General features: G+C 36.2%; 1 protein-coding gene across 1 annotated transcript in view; it reads left to right on the forward strand.

The window, feature by feature from the left end:
- Positions 1–17,341, forward strand: part of LOC144447752 (uncharacterized) — an 18,223-nt gene extending 882 nt beyond the window's left edge. The window contains exon 2 of the mRNA XM_078137834.1: positions 16,533–17,341. Within this exon, the coding sequence (XP_077993960.1) occupies positions 16,533–17,341 (809 nt within the window). The remainder of the gene's footprint in view (positions 1–16,532) is intronic.
- The last annotated feature ends 1,488 nt before the right edge of the window (positions 17,342–18,829 follow it).

Below are 18,829 nucleotides of genomic sequence, written 5' to 3' on the forward strand. Positions count from 1 at the left end.
ATTTGCGGCTTTTTTATAAACATTTATTTAGCCATAGATGAATATGCCTCGAGCTATTCCAGTGACGTCATATTTGATACGGCGTCGTGCTATTCCAGTTATAGTGGTGTGCGCACATAGCTTGACGTCTTCAGTCAGATATTTCAAGTTATGGGCATAAGACATAACCTAGTTGTCGTATAAGGTCGAAGCAGTAAATATCCCGGACTATCTATGTGTTCTTGGGTTCACAGCCAATAATATTTGCGCTGTCAAATTACAAATCAAGGCAGCTGCATAGTGAATTGTTTTTCTTCACAGTGCTTACGCGTTTTGTTGATATTTTGGGGGAAAGGTCGTATATAAACATTACGTATATCGCGTATCGTGTTTGTGTGGCTATAGTGAAAGGATATGACAAAAATAATGGGAATCGTTTATTTTCCTAAACGTAACGAGTTGTTAAAAGTAGTCTAAATATCGCTTCGCCAAGTTCGGAAGCACTCAAAAGCATTCGACCTTCATGTATTCAAATTTTAAAGAAATTCGATATCAGAGGGGTATTTTTGTGAATAGGATAGGGTTGCATGTACATACAACTGTCGTCTAGATACAACTACTGACATAAAGCTTTGACGAACGCAACCTGTTATAAGCAAGGATTGTGAAACAAAGGAATTGGATTAATAACACTTGGCACAGTATTTTGGAAGTACAGAGACTTGTATTACATTTCATGATTTGATGAGAACAGTTTTCTGAAATGCCAGTGGAACTTCAAATTTGTTTGTGAACTTGAACTATAATATAAAAATGCTATACGACTGTTCTTATCAAGTGATGAAATTTAATACAAGTCTCTGTGTTTCCAACATGCTGTGCCAAGTGTTATTAATCCAATTCAGTTGTTTGTATCAGGTTCCGTTCGTCAATGCTACGATGTCGGCAGTTGTACAGTTTACACTGGTGGTTCAAGTACACCTGAAGGCACTGCAAGACATATTATTTGTCAGACATACAGCTGTTGTAAGAATGTCTATCTGTCCATATATATATATATATATATATATATATATATATATATATATATATATATATCTTCCTTCCTGTCAGTTCGTCAGACCTACTATCTCATTTAATTTGCAGTAGTCAAATTCCATTTTTTTTCTTTTGAGCAATAGCCAATCCAAATGATATGTCTGTCTATCTGTCTGTACGTACGAACGAACGCACGCACGCACGTACGTAGGTGTATGTATGTATGTATGTATGTATGTATGTATGTATGTATGTATGTATGTGTATGTGTGTGCATGCATGCATGCGTTCGTGCCCGTGTGTATATGCCTACAGGTGGATATATGTACATGCAGGCGTGCTACAGTGTGCGCGCGTGCCTGTGTGTTTGTATGTCGTGTGTGTCTGTGAGTGTTTGCTCGTTTTCTTCACGAGATCGAAAGCCAGATTTCAAATTTCATCTCAGGCTATACACTTCATCATGACGTCAACAACACACTCAAGGTCGCCATGCATGTCTGAGGTCACAGTAGATTGATAGCAGACTCATATGTCAACACTCGTATGATTTGTGCCACTCCCATGATTCTACTAGTACTACACCCTAGTGACCGTCTGAATTGTAAACAAAGATAAAAAAAAACACTATGAAATAAGTGAAACTGGACTAAGTAACTACGATATTATTAAAAATGTAAGGCTCTTGTATGTCGTTGTTTATCCTCGAAAGTTTAGACATAAACAACTATGTATATTTAAACGTTCTAATTTAATAGCACACTTATAAAAAAAGGGAATGTAACAAACGCTATAGAATAACCTATGGTGGCAATAGATTGTCAATTTCATGATTAACATGTTTTGTTTATATATTCTGATGATTATTTCCTAATAATACAAAATGTACTTTATTTAGGCCAAGTAGAAACAATTGTGTGTTTCCGAAAACCCGACCCACTCTAGTTTAAGAAGTCCTTTGACCCTCTAAACATTTAAAAACAAAAACATAAGAAATTCTCTTCTTTGGCCTTCGTGCTCTTCTGTTTTCTTTCCCCAGTGACGTTTGTACATTTCTCATCAAGGTATCATAGAAGGAGTATTCTTAACGAAAATTTGTTTGTTTTGGGGCCGAAGCAATATTTTTCAAAAATGAAAACAGTTAAAAAGATAAAAATAAAAATAAAATCCCAACTACCTACCTATCACATTTTCCGCGGCCTTGTTATTGGTAACTCACAATTATTTTTTCACCTTATTTATTTATTTATTTATGTATGTATGTATGTATGTATGTATGTATGTATGTATGTATGTATGTATGTATGTATGTATGTATGTATGTATGTATGTATGTATGTATGTATGTATGTATGTATGTATGTGTGTGTGTGTGTATGTGTGTATGTATGTATGTATGTATGTATGTATGTATGTATGTAGGTATGTATGTATGTAGGTATGTATGTATGTATTTATTTATTTATTTATTTATTTATTTATTAGCCTCCAATGGGCACCGCCCGGAGGGGGCTACTACATTGGGTCCCGTCCGTCCGCCCGTCCGCCTGTGTGTTCGCCCTCATATCTATGGCATGCACCAACCGATTTCAACCAAACCTGGTACAAAGGTCATGTTATTGTAGACGTATGCACATCACTTGGTTTTGCGACTGAATCGAATATGGCCCAATGGCGGCCATATATCTTGCTTGTGTGTTTTACCTGATATCTCTGGCATGCACCAAACGATTTCAACCAAACCCTGCACAAAGATATCATGTTATGTGAGGCATATGCACGTCACTTATTTTGTGACTCAATCAAATATGGCTGAACGGTGGGCGCTAAATTTCACAATATGCATCATAACTTTGTATGTGTAATACGAATTCGAAGTGACTCCATTCAAGTGCCTACATCCATAATATCAAATGTGAGCTTTCTTTTAAGACCTTGACCTTTGACCTTGAAAGTCTTCAAGGTCAAATAACCAAATTTTGGTTTTCTATATAGCTTTTCGAATCAAAGATTTGAAGTGATAATATTTTAATCATGACTTTGACCATGTGAGACATATGCAAGTTTCTTGATTTCATGACCTTGACCCGAAAGGCAAAAATAACGACCATATTTGTGATAAAAAGCACATTTTTCCTGTTATCTCCAAAGGTTTGATGCCTATGTACACCATTCAAGTGTCTGCCCTCACATTATCAATTATGAGCTTTCTAATGAGACCATGACCTTTGACCTTGACATCGACAAACATTTTCAAGGTGAAGGAGAGAATGGGTTATATTCTTGCTAATTATACTGAAAACCCAACCCTATAACTTGTGAAAACCCAACTCTACACATGTCTGTATCCCTGGAAAGTCCAATTAGCCAACACAACATTTCCATATTAAATCACGCTAAATAACCATCTTATACAATACAGCATACAAGTTGGGCACTATGTCTTCGACTAAAGGTTTCTTTATTTATTTATTTGTGTATTTATTTATTCATTTATTTATTTGTATATTTATTTATCTATCTATCTATCTATCTATCTATCTATCTATCTATCTATCTATCTATCTATCTATCTATCTATCTATCTATCTATCTATTTATCTATTTATTTACTTTCAACTAATTTGTGCATAGTGTACATATATCCTACGCTTATCGTCCAGCTCATATACTGCCTGATGAGAGTACTAGATATAATATGTTGTTGTTTTTTTAAATTACAACTTAAATATTAATGTTTGGATGACAGGAAAAAAATAAGAGTTTCAATAAAATAACCTAAAGTAGGAATATTCAAGATTTGGAGATGGTTTACCTTTAGGTCATCCGTTTACTGTATTCGATACAGTAAATGTATATAGCATGATTTAGTCATTTCCCGAGCTTCATAATACCCACATTATAAGTAGCTAATACATGTCACTTAAAATAACTTTCACTTTTGCTCGTATTGAATGACTTTCTCTGAACAACACACACACACACACACACACACACACACACACACACACACACACACACATACACACACACACTGTATACACTAGTGTACCTACCAAACTAGTTTACTCGGCGACTCGATGTACATGCACTTTATAATTTGAACCCATTCACCCTAATTACAGACCATACATAATATGATCATTTGTCAGACGTCCTTATGTTGCACGTAAATTCGCAAGGCTTCGAGTTGAATTGCAGCAGAAGAATCCAATGTTGTAGTTACCATAGTAAACAAAATGAGAGAAAAATGAAAACTGACCTAGTCATCCAAAATATGTTGAATGTGCACAAAGGATGGATGTATGTCTCAAAGTTTCGCCATATTTAATAGTAACATAATTGTCAACAAAAAGGGACAGTGGTTACCGTGGCAACTATTGTGTGAAAACGTTTAGCCAACTGTACATTCTAAAAAAGGTCGACGTGTCTCTCAAGATAATGGCGCGAGTGATATAAACGAAATGCATGAAAAGGTTACCATGGTAACCAACATCGAGTAAAAATGTGAGTATATGCATATACATAATTATTTCCACTGGAGGAAACTAAAGACACCCTGGCAAGCTGTGAAAAAGTGGAAATTCACAATTTTTTTGCCTAATCTCTGATTTTACGCGGATAATATCAGAGATTAGGCAAAAAAATTGTGTGCTTAAGGAAAAGTCATAATGGAACAGTAACTGTTGAACTCGATTGTTATGATATGTTGCATTTTATCAGTAAACAGCGTTATGGGATCCTGGCTGGGGTGTTTATGGTTTGATCATCGGATATTAAAGTTACCGACAATAACTACGTTGTCTTTGCATGAAACTTGTCGCATTCCTGCTTACCAAAATCAAGCAAACGCGTCAGTGTTTTTTTGTTTTTTGTTTTTTTGCGCGAGTTGTACAATTTACGTGCGCGCATGATTGATGAATGTCGCAGCTTCGTTCCACCATGATGACAAAGTTTATCTCCATTCCCGTAATGGCAGTTAGTATGTGGCGTTTGATCTGATTCTCAATATTTCTTACCACAGTCCAACCTTTCACAGCGCCTCGCTCTTATATCAATGTGATCTTGATTTATTCGACAATCCGGAACAACGTCAGTGTTCGCTAATGATGATAGATATGTTTGCTGTAAGTGAAATCCCCAATAGCTACAAAAAGCTATTTAAAGTGTACATACTATGGAAGTATACACTGTAAATGTTCACCCCTGGGTATATGTGTGGCCTGAAAACCACGGTGTTTTCAGTTTGCGGATAACAGCTATATGAGATTCACTCTTCGTTGTCGTAAACAAAAAAAATACATTATGGGATGTATTACAGCAATATGCACAATATGCACGACACGACAAAACACAACACAACACATCACAGCACAACACAACACAACACAACACAACACAACACAACACAACACAACAACAATTACACAACACGGACAGATGAACGAACGGACGGGAGGACGGACAGACAGACAGACAGACAGACAGACAGACAGACAGACAGACAGACAGTGTATATCACCCTCTCCTTCAGTAAGTCGCATCCGCTCAAAGCAAAGCAAATCAAACCAAGAAATCAAAGCATACGAATTCCTCTGACCGTGGATGTCGCTGATAGGACAATACATTATGACTGGATCACATGAATGGGACAATTGGAGTTGTCTTCTTTACCAGGTCACCAGCTGCAAGGCTAATAAGTGTAATTTTGGATCTTCTATATTTTTATCATTTTGATGATTGATGTCGTCAGCAGGGTACAAAGTCGAAACATCTGTTCATATGTCATTTAACGTGTTATTGGCGTTTATCGGTGTTTCCGATACAGTTCCAGTGATACCGAATCTCGTATATATTGACACTTTGAGAGCATCAGGTGACGATCGAACATCAGGTTTTTCTTCCCGTTTTAGGTTCCCATTCACCTCGAGCTCGAATTCTGATCTGGAATCGGTCGAATGAAAACAGGAACTAGGTGTATCTGGTATCAGACTAGTAATTATAACAGGGCTGAGTAGGGTAAGTTTAACATCAGTGCATCACTCTTGAAGTCACGTGATATTAAACACATTGTTGTGCAATTATTCGTTACCATTATCCTTTATGTCTAATAGAACGAAGCAATATCGCACAATGGGTAACATTAGCGTGAATACAATCAATGCAGTGTATTGATATTAAACTAAAATTTTAAAACCATACCCCCCCCCCCCCCGGTATCAAAACCTATTACAGTTGGATAATTATTAAATACTATCAGCGTGCGTGGATGGGTGACAAAATGAAAATTGCTCCAATTTCAAATTAAGGTCCAATATTAACTTGTTTTGCAAATTGCCAACGACACCCACGTGTGTTTTGATAGACGATGAGTCCATGTTTACTTCAGACCACGAAACGTTCTGAAATAACATATTGTGAAAAAGGGATTTCCGACTAATTTTCTGACTAATTCTGACTAATTGTATACTATTTAGAGCATATAGGACCTTACACTTACATGAAGAAAAAAAAGTGTAGGAACTGCGTTTAAAGACCACGAGTCCAGACGCGTTCCGAAAAGAACGACGATGTGACCTTTTACTTATACAAAACATACTTGCACTTCAGTGCATCTTTGTCAAGTTCAAAAATGTTATTTTCATGTTCAAATACATATAGTTTCATTCAGTGCGTAGAAATCTCAACAAAACTTAATTTCATTCCCCCTTCAACAGTGCAATACACTACCAGAATCATCCACTATCTCACACTACCTTAGGCTTGAGGCTGTGCACTTTTTTTAAGTCATGGCCTCATTCCTATAGATCAAAATGGCTATCAGTCGTCGAAATATCTGAAGATTCTAGTGTTCCATTTTCATAAAATACAATCACGATGCATGCAAGGGAGCAACCTACGTACATCACGACACAAAGTACGGTATCCTGTTGACCAAATGACTTTCTAAACTAATTGAACTTTCGTAGAACACGAATATGATTTAATCACTCAACTAAGCAATATAACACAACATTTCTAAGAATTCGTCTTTATTGAATAATAATGCAGTTTAGTAGAAAGAATATCGAGAGTCAAAGTGCTCATATATTAAATTTCAGACAACAAATTACTTTCAAGAGCTCCGTTATTTTTCTTTCCCAAACATACTCAGAAGACATAATAATCCCGATCTCAAGCCTTCAATATACTCCATTGTTATTTTCCTGTAATGTGACGTGTAATGAACAGACACTGTAACATTGGAAAGTGAATAGCATTTAATTATTTTCTTCATTTCGGAATTTGCTAGCTGCTACTGTTAATACTGTCACTACATGATTAATCGCATGGATACCACGGGTGACATCCGTTGCCGGGTCTTTGGGTGATTCTGAGATAGACTTATGGACTGACTGAGAATGCCTTGGCGGTTCCACAGCAACGTTATAATGAGCCCCGTCAAGTAATCCCAAACCAAATGAGTAAATATCGGTGGATTTTTGCGTTTACATTATGTATATATATATATATATATATATATATATATATATATATATATATATATATATATATATATATATGCATATATGTATATATATGTACATATATATATATATATATATATATATATATATATATATATATATATATATATATATATGGCAGCGGCTCAATGACTAGTAGGCATGAGTGTCGTATATACTATGCGATGTATTTTTGGGGGTTTTACCCAAGGATGCCTTGAGGTACAATGACTACGCATGCGCGTTCTATGTACGAAGTGCCATGCCAAGAGCGCTATCTATGATATCATCGTGAGGCAGCCGCTCACAAATGATTCTACCCAGCTGTGTGGGCTTAGGGGCTTTAGCCTAGTTATGATATTAAATGTATGAACATTTATTTAAGTACAGGAGCGTGGCTCATGATTTTGTTTAGTTGAAAACAAGGTGACCCCCCCCCCTTTCTTTGAGTCCCAAATTACGGTGACCCCCTCCCTCTGATTTGCCGCTCCCCCCCCCCGGCCGTAAAAACTGATCGCTCCCTAATCGCGATTGTCGGAACCATGGCAATGGCAGGAACGAACAATACGTTTACCAATACCCGGTTGAAAATGTTTGTGTACCGTTTTAAAACCCTATAAATTTAAAAGCACAATATACACATATTAATGGCGAGGGTTAGTGTAGATATATTGTGAAATCATACATGACTGAAGCAGCTGTGATATCCGAAATGATTTGCAGTATGGGGCAAAGGTGTTTCACTGTTTCCCTCTCATTTATAAACGTCACAGATTCTGTCCTACCATGAATTACTTTGAAATAATGTCTTAGATGAACAATGATTTGCAATGTCGACATCCACAATTCAAATGATGAACCGTTAACCGTTGTCCTCAATTTGCATGTACTGCTCGGAAGTTGCATCCAACCGTAATATAATATGCTAAACGACCCTAGGTGGAATATTTTCCATACTCTGCTTAAAAACGAGAGACGACGTTGTATAGGTGGTTATAAGTACACGCCTTTCGTTTTGAGATCTTGTCAAATTTCTCAGCCGAATTTGCGACCTTTTCTTGTCAAATTCCACACTCTAATATTATTGTTAGGAACGTTCTGCAATGTTTATAGTCAAGGTTTTAGATTATGTTGAGAATATGCAAATTGATTGAACTTCAAGGTCAAATGTGAAATTAAACCTGTCAGTGACCAAATCTCTTGCATCACACAGTCCCTACACATTTCAGTAACTCCTCTGGTATTTCTTTCAACCTTGTAAACATTTTATGGAAAACATGAAACACGATGTCATCCCTTTTGTTAACAACCTTTACAGTTACCAAACTAAATGGCGGCCATCTGTCGGAACACCAGTGTGTGGCTCGATTAAGATAGATAGATTGATAGATAGATAGATAGATAGATAGATAGATAGATAGATAGATAGATTGATAGACAGACAGACAGACAGACAGACAGACAGACAGACAGACAGACAGACAGACAGACAGATGGATGGATGGATTGATGGACGTATGGACGGACGGACGACTGGATTGATTGATGGATGGATGGATGGATATATAGGTGGGTAGATGGATGGATGGATGAATGGGTGGGTTGGTAGGTAGGTGGGTGGGTGGGTGGTGGATGATCGATGAGTGGGTGGTGGGTGGGTGGTCATGTTAATTTTGTCTTAAGATTATTCGTATTGGTGAAAATATCCCTCATATAGTAGACGTTAAGGAAAGGGGTAAGACGTCCTGTTAAGGTGTGGCCTATACTCTTTCTAAAACAAGGTACCGTGAATCATTTTCTTACACCAATTCCTAGCATTAACCGTGAACAATGCATTGCGAGCGATTCGAAAAATGTATGTAAATGTACCTAGCCACAAGACCACGCCCATAGCAACAGCCAAATGCAGTCATATATTGCAAAGATGACGGATTAATAGACATTGAGTGAATAAACATTCAAGAATGTATGCAAATATACCTAGCAACAAGACCACGCCGATACCAAAAGCAATATGATGATGTATATCGCAAAGACGACATCAGGGATTCATAGACAAGTGAATGAACCTTCAAAAAACGTAAGCAAATATTGTTAAGTAACTTGACCACTCCCATAGCAACAGCCAAATGATAGCTATCATATATTGCAAAGATAACAACAAGGCTGGATAGACAACTGGATAAATATTCAGCAAATGAACACCTCTATTATGGTACAAATGTATGGATCAGAATGTGGATAAACATTTTTAAAACTGTACAGTTGTGCTTCAACACTATTGGTGCTATTTTTTTTTAAAAATATTGCTTCGACTAAAAACCAAACGAAACGTCGGTCAGAAGGGGGGGGGGGTTGATGAAATATGTACAGACATGTCTGGAAAAGGGAAACAGACGTATATGAAGGTGAAGAAGACAAAGATTTCTTATATTTTTGTTGTAAGTGACTGTTTAAAAAATGTTTGGGATCGGCGACTTAAATTAGGGTAGGGCGGGTAATCGGAAACACACAGATTATTTTTCGTTGGTAGACCAGCTGACGTCATTTAATCATTATCTTTGATGTGCATGACAAGCTAAATGAGCATTGAATATTTATAGTATAGCAGCTGACACTAACTGATTCATATATGTTGTATATGTTGTGGTCGTTATAATATATATAAATCAACGTCCAACAGCTGTTTTAGTATAATGTCTTGTGGAGAAAGTATTGTATTCCACGTGGTATCACCATTGGGTCACACAGTGTTTCTCAGTGTCATAATGTGTTGTATTTGATAAATATTGTCTGTAGTTACATAGAAGAATCTAAAAAAACATGTAATTCATTTGTAAGGGTTAAACGCTTGGCATATTTAAAGCGAGATGGCACGAATAAACGGTGCCGTTGAATTGGAAAGAATTCGCATGAGATTGGCATTATCGCGAAATTAACATTCCTTCTGATAATATAGAGAGGTCCCTCCAGTTCAAAAGTCAATATAAACTGATCAATGACATTTAAATAATGGTATGAAATATTTACATTTCTAACAATTTATTTCTGACATTCAATCCAATATGGTATGCGAAAATCAGCTTTTACTATGGATAGGTATGCAAGTTATTCAGGACAATAAGGCTATTTGGAACAAGAGCGAGTTCTTATTTTTTTAAAGGTCAAATGATGTTTCAATTTTCTGTTTTTAAAGAATTATTGGCGTTATCAGAAAGAATTGATGATATGATCATCTCACAGAAAGTCATTGGTATATACACGTCACATTTCTCCAATCTCTTTCAATCTCATTAGGGAGTGAAAATACATATAGACACAGGAATTTAAAATTGCCCTGTGAATTTGTTTATTGGTTTGTTTATTTTTTGTAATCCACAAAGTGTCATATAACGTTTAAAAATAACACCTTCTAGATTTTATTTTTAAAAATATGATAAAAATATAAAAATAAATAAAAAAAGTAAATAAATTAGTAAAACAAATTCAAAGGCCCGATTTTAAATCCCTGCGATACAAACCAAATGTTAATATGATGATTTTATATTAAGACAATTTAGAAACTCTATTTTGAAATGAACTTGACAGTGGTAATGACAATAAACGGTCATCTCCACAACTATTTTCAATTATTTTGAGTTCGAGTTCAATAGTGTCATTAAAATTGAATAGATTTCTCTGTCAATTCGTCTACATATGTGTATAACTAGCTCTTACATCGAATTGTTGTATGGCACATACATGTTTCTAACTGGAGACATTTGATCTCATCTATATATACAGCTGTGTTATGAGGATTTAGACGTCACATACAGCTGCTTCATATACATTAGATATAAACACTGTTATATTATAGCATTACCAATTCCAGTGAATTTTGTGACGTCATCGCTGTACATTATTACTGATAATGTACTCCGTTATTGGGCATCGAGGCCCCGGAACGAGCATAACAATACGTCAAGCTTATGTCCGTAAGGCAATAAAGGTGTGGGTATTTAAGAACAGGGAAATTATGGGGTAAACACCATAAGATTTTTTTTTAAAAGATTGAAATGAAAATGAAAAAAAATTGTGTTCACAGCAGTTCATTGAAGTGTATATGTGTGTGTACGTGTACGTACGTGTGTCGCTATGATTAGTATTCAGCTTCCGGGCCGAACATGGCAGACGATGTTCAGCGCTGTGTATATTATACGTTGTTTTGCGTTTCTCGGTCTACAAATTCACTGGAATTGGCAAAAACTATAAAATAATAACAATAATGTACGCCCTCCCAGTCCATAATGGACTCAAGCAAACTTTGCACTCCATACTGGGTTCGGCTGCTGCCTCGCCCATTATGTCGCTCAAAGTTTGCTTTCGTCCATACGGGTTGGGAGGACGTACATTATTGTTTAATTATTGTACATTAACGTAGCCGCAATATTCTTGTTATCATGTTGGTACCAACATAAGTGCCCTATAAAATGATGTCGGAACGATTATACATTTTCTGGCATAAAGAAATCGGTAATATAGATATGGAGTCTACTCGACGATTTCGTTCTGCTCAGTGACCATTCACTCAATCCAAACATGTTGTACTCAGTTATCCATTCTTTTACTAGTTGGCGAGCTCGCTGTATTGTTTGTTTATTTGTTTGTTTGTTTGTTTGTTTGTTTGTTTGCTTTCTTAAAAATATAATTGTCGATTTGGTTGTTTGCTATTGCGTTTGTCATTGATTAATTGATTAGTTGGTTAATGAAATGATTGTTTAGTTAGTTAGTTAGTTAGTTAGTTAGTTAGTTAGTTAGTTAGTTAGCTAGCTAATTGGACAAGACAGATCGATCTTATCAATGAATGAATCTGCTCACAGAATGACTGTGTTGACTGTTTATTTATTTATTCATTCATTCATTCATTCATTCACTCACTTACTCCCTCACTCACTCAATTCATCCGTCCGTCCATTTATTCATTCATTCATCCATTCATTCATTCATTCATTCATTTATTCATTCATTCATTCATTCAATCGGTCAGTCGTTCCTTCATTAATTAAGTCTTTCAAATTCATTCATTCACATTCGTTCGTTCGTTCGTTCGTCCATCCATCCATCCATTCATCCATCCATCCATCCATCCATCCATCCATCCATTCATTCATTCATTCATTCATTTATTCATTCATTCATTCATTCATTCATTCATTCATATTCATACGTTCCTTCACTTCTCCAGCCAGCCAGCCAGTCAGTCAGCTACCCATTTATTGTATTGTTGATGATGAACTAATTTAGTAACTGTTACGGATTAGTGACATTCTCATTCTGAGCTTGCGGTTTTCTGTTTTTATGTGTTTGGTTCTAACAGTCTTATCACGTATCACGTTGAATATCATACAATACCCCTTTCACCATTTGACCTGTCAGTGACATGACTGCCAGTATATCTCAAAGCACATCTGAATACACATACACCCATTACAACGTGGACATACTTTTACCCACGACACCCATAGTCTGTTTGACTATCAGACCAAGTTCACAGAGATATTACTGTTTTGTACTTTTTGATTGGGCGAGTACAATAGTACATCATGGAAGCTTTGCATTTACCCCCACAGGAGTACTTTTCCTCACTCTGTATTGTACGGATAGAGGTACGTGAAACCATGGGCAACACGTTCATGCCCTTTGATCAACAAAATACGTCACAAGTTGTTTTCCAGAATGAACCATGTCACTTAGTATACCACCATTATGGGACGGATGTGGCAATGATTATATACATATGTTTCATTTGTTGTGAATGTGAGTTGTAACCTTCAAGTTCAGAGTCAAATTCAAGTTGAAGGTCAAGTTTATTTCGGGACTAGGTCTCAGTCCACCATACAGATCAATGTACACTGTAACAACATGTGTAGAAAGGGCAGTGACTTTACGATACAAAACTTAGAAGACACGAAGAAGTTGCTATGTATGTTTACTATTATAGGTTTACAGCATAGTGATAGGAAACAAGACAGTAACACAACTACAGTATTACAGTGAGAAAGTTGAAAAGTTTGTACGCCCGGGCTTTTTGGTTCACCCACTACGTGAAATCATTCAGGTTTCATACATTAGGTAAAATGAAATTTGCATTTTATTTAATAGTATGTGTCGTTGACAAAAAAAAGGGATGTTTATCCTTCTGGCGACGGTGTTTGAAAAATGACGTTCGATGCTTGGCAACATCTCAGAGCATAGGACCGACTGATGTCGGCCATATTGGAAATCCCTTCAATGTGAAACAGGGTGTTGTTGTTGGGAACCTCTGACCAGTTGACTGACATCATCGATCCTCTCATTGGCTACTTGTACTGTCCATCCCGATGACATGACGGGAACTGTTGACTAATGCCACACTAAAATACCATTGCGACATTTCCTTAGGGAATCACCACTGAGAGCATGACATCCACTATACATGTTGTATGACCCGAGCGTATGTTTCTTCCTTATCAACTGCACTGTGGGGTCATTCTTTACTGATACATATATTACTGTTGAAAAGTGAACTTGCTGCAACTCGAGCATTACTTTTTTCCATCAGGCAACAACAATATATTCACTGAAAATTGTTCAAATACCAATAATTAGACATTGTGCTAACACATAATTAGGGGACCAGTTTATCCATAAGTAGTGCAGTACTAGTATTTAGATTGAAATCGTGGCGCTGATTTTTGTGTGCGGACCCAAAATAATCAATTTGATTGGATTTATCACACCATGTTATGTGTACAGTTGTACAAATATATCTTAACAGGTACATTTGTAATTCAATATTGCTCAGGGATTACAATAGTACGAGTTGTATTCAATTTGAACTTTTGTTCCAAACACAACTAGAAAATTTACCTGAAATTTTCGACTGTACACTTCAGTTTACCAACACAGATGAATTTCCATTTCAATAGTACGAGTTATAAGTCATTGCACCTAACAAGATGGTTCTTAAAAAGCGTTGTAGTAGCACCTAGTGCAACGTTAACTATACGCGTAGTACACGTAGTGTTTTGCAACTTTTGAAAGACGTGTAATGCGAGGATTAATACTACAGAATTTAACCTTTGACCTTTTACCATATGGGAAACGTTATAGTGGCGTACCACATGGGTAGTGTCTTCTGCAGGTATGTTCTATACAAAGCACTTATCCCCCAAAATCGGTGAAGTACGTGATGAAATAAACTATGCGGCTTTCGAGAGAAAAGTAAATTCGTAACCGTGAATAAATGTTTGTGTAGTTTTATTAAAATGTAAATATGAGACAGTATACAGCAGGGTCATAAATCATTACCTGTATTTTCTATGGACACTCGGTGCCGGGGTGGGGAACATGCATGGTGTAACGCATATCATGCTAGGTACAACATTAGTCAAGTTATGTGTACACCGGGTCCATACTACTAACACGACCCTCAACACCGAAGGGGCGACTTGTTGCGTATGCGAGCAGGACTAACGAAATATGTGCACCACCTGCAAGGAGGTCCATTGACTATTAGATTAAAATATCAGACGATGTTATGTCTACTACAAGTTGAATGTTGTTGACAATTATGGACGGTGTTTTTGGTAAAGAAAATTGAAATTCGAATTGCCTCAAAATTATTTTAGATCCCTAGTTTATTTCATTCATCATTAAAATTTTCCAGGGTTAAAGCTGTAAGACACTGGAATTATTTATAGCCAACCTCAAAAATCCTTTTTTTGTTGTTTTTTTGTGTGTGCATTTCCCAGTCGTTATTTTTCTGAGATTTTGTGTAATTTTCATAACAGTAGATTTTTTTGTAAAATGGTGACTATAATATAAAAGTACAATATTTTGCCAACTTTCTATTTTACCACTTTATTACATCGCTAAAACAAAACTGCATATAGAAGAGCTGAACAACTGAACCACTTCTACATGTTACCAAAATAAAAAAATAAAAAAAACGGCGGAGCTATTCTGACCGATAGGTCCCTTGTGTTTTGTACAATTTACTTCTATATTTCTGTGTAGACCTTCATGCATTTGCCTCATCTGTGGTCACTTGTTAAGAAATCGTATTCCAGAGAGAAACCAGGTCTTTTAGACTATAACAGTACAGTGCGCATAACGTGTTCACAATTGTCTTCGTTTACTTCTTTCACACCTCATCACACGCTGGAAATATCCTGACTGATAAGTATCTTATCTTGAGGTCAAAGTGATTTTAAAAAAAACAACATTAAAGTAATTACATAAAATATAATTCTAACCTACCTACCCTATATCCTGAAGTCATGTTAACTATCGGACACAATCATTTTTCCCTCACTATCATTCTTTTCTTTCTTTCTTTCAAAATGTTGTTCATTTGCCTTTTAACTTTGATATGAATCTATGCTAGAAAGTGTCTTTGATTTTATTGTTTATGTTGTCAATGAGAACCCCGTTCAATTTGGGAATATCATGTCACTGGTTTAAGGGGTCACGGTTTTTGCTCCAAAGGCGCGATACCAGAGTTGAGAGAAAAAAGTGTCCTACTGTACGACTAGATAGACGAACTGATAATATTAGTAAATAGTTGGCCCAAAATTGACAGAACGTACTAGTAATAGTAAGGAAAATTCAATTCACAAGCCACGTCCCAGTTGTAGTACTTTTCACTGGGCTCAGATTAAACGTAGAGCGCCCCCAATGGCGAATCTAGTTCATTCAGGAAGTACTGTAAATGATTGTAGAAACCGTAGTTATTTGAGGATAGGTACAATATGAAATACGCTAAACTGGAAAGCAAAATAGCCAGTAATGAAACAATAAAAGCTCAAAACATGCGGGGTGGGAGTTGTTTGTTGCTTTTAAAGACAGTTGTGAATATCTTCTCAATAAAATGATACCAAATACTAAATTCTTTCAAATTAGAAAAAGAATATAAAAAGAGAATAATAAATTTGTTTGTAGTGATTTTCATAAAAATAATTTTTTTAAACTTATATTTTGTTTATTTGCTAGAATTACCAGGAAGAATCGGCATGGGCAACATTCGGAAGTACGCCATCAGCGTCCTGGTATTTCTCTATTTCATTAACGTAGCCCTATTTCTTGGATTTCATTACCGAACATGGACGAAAGGTGTGTTATCGAAATACGACGTCAGGACTTCGCTTTGTGGACTTCAGAATAATAATTGTACGAACAATACGAATACGAATTTCACAACTCCTTTCAACGAGACAATGGAGGTTGATCTTACAGGAAACCTAAGTGAGAATGACAGGAATCTTATATATGCGAATTCCGCTGTTCACGGGGAGGACAAACAACTTATCAACAATCACTCAATTAATGGTGTGCTAGGAATCATCAAAGTCAATGCACCAACTGAAAGATCTCCGTCACCAAATGTTGCATTTAAAGCAGGAGAAATCATAACGAATGATTCCGTACATTTTGAAGTACCTGAGAAGAATTTGCTGAGCCGCGGTCCAAATTATAATCCTGTTGTAAGGATAAACTTGAATGACTTTACATTTATAATGAACCCACGGAATATATGTAATGACCAGAATCTCTTCCTTGTTACCTTGGTAACCACGAAACATGACCATGTATGGAGACGACAAACAATACGGTCCACCTGGGCAAGTGTAAAACAGGTGGACGATAAAAAAATCGCGACCTTGTTTATATTTGGTAAGAGTAATTCCAGTGAAATGTGGACTGTCTTAAAGGAATTCCGCAGTTTTCAAGACATAATGTTGTCCGATTTTGACGAAAATTATTTAAACTTGACTTTGAAGACGTTAATGGGGTTAAAATGAAGTCTCTGCTCATGTCGTAAGAGTTGGCGAAAAACCTAGAACGCCTTTGCCATGGGATTTCTTACAACAAACGCTTCTGTGTACAGAAATACTAGTAATAAATGGGGCTTTGCCATGGGATTTCTTACAACAAACGCTTCTGTGTACAGAAATACTAGTAATAAATGGTACACTCCAAAGGACGTCTATCCGTTCCCCACCTACCCCAATTATTTGCAAGGAACAGGTTACGTACTTTCGAAAGACGTTGTCGATAATGTCTGCACGGTTTCATCTCAAATACGTTACCTGAATTGGGAGGATGTTTATGTGGGATTATGTTTGCAGAAACTTGATGTAATTTTAACAAACGAGAATCGATTTGACCATCGGAATGAACTGAATAGAAAGAAAACTAGTGACAGGCCATGCCCTGTGCATTATATATTTACCATTCATAGTTTGACTGTGGAATTATTAAAACGAAGATGGAAACGCTTCCTTGGAGAGAAACATCTTTCAAATTGCAAGAAACTCTTTCCCCCAAGAATAGATGCACGTACATCATTCAAAGGGAGTTAAGACAATAATCCTTGACTAAAAGAATCTCTCTGAACTTTTTCGTGAGAGCTAATTTGAATGATATATAATACATCCAGACATTCTAATATATTTACTGAACAAAGGCAAAAGGTTACAGACTACGAATACCTATCTCATAAGAGGGCGCAGTTTTACAGAACAAAACTTTTCTAGTCAAATGCAACTTGATTCTCTACATTACCCTGTGACACAGTATTATAAAATGCTGATCACAAAAGCAGACGACATTGTACTAAACCATTTCCCTTCAAACTCATCAGTTACGGGATGTACAATTTTTGCTTGTCGTAAGTTATCCAAATAAATAAAATGATATTCTAAATATTTCCATAACCTACTAGTTGGCGAGCTCGCTGTATTGTTTGTTTATTTGTTTGTTTGTTTGTTTGTTTGCTTTCTTAAAAATATAATTGTCGATTTGGTTGTTTGCTATTGTGTTTGTCATTGATTAATTGATTAGTTGGTTAATGAAATGATTGTTTAGTTAGTTAGTTAGTTAGTTAGTTAGTTAGCTAGCTAATAATTGGACTAGACAGATCGATCATATCAATGAATGAATCTGCTCACAGAATGACTGTGTTGACTGTTTATTTATTTATTTATTCATTCATTCATTCACTCACTCACTCACTCACTCACTCACCCATTCATTCATTCATTTTCATTCATCCATTCATTCATCCGTCCGTCCATTTATTCATTCATTCATTCATCCATCCATCCATCCATCCATCAATTCATTCATTCATTCACCCACCCATTCATTCATTCATTCATCCGTCCGTCCGTCCGTCCATTTATTCATTCATCCAGCCATTCATTCATTCATTCATTCATTCATTCATTCATTCATTCATTCATTCATTCATTCATTCATTCAATCAATCGGTCAGTCGTTCCTTCATT

The sequence above is a fragment of the Glandiceps talaboti genome, chromosome 16 (assembly GCF_964340395.1).
Source record: "Glandiceps talaboti chromosome 16, keGlaTala1.1, whole genome shotgun sequence".
Lineage (NCBI taxonomy): Eukaryota > Metazoa > Hemichordata > Enteropneusta > Spengelidae > Glandiceps > Glandiceps talaboti.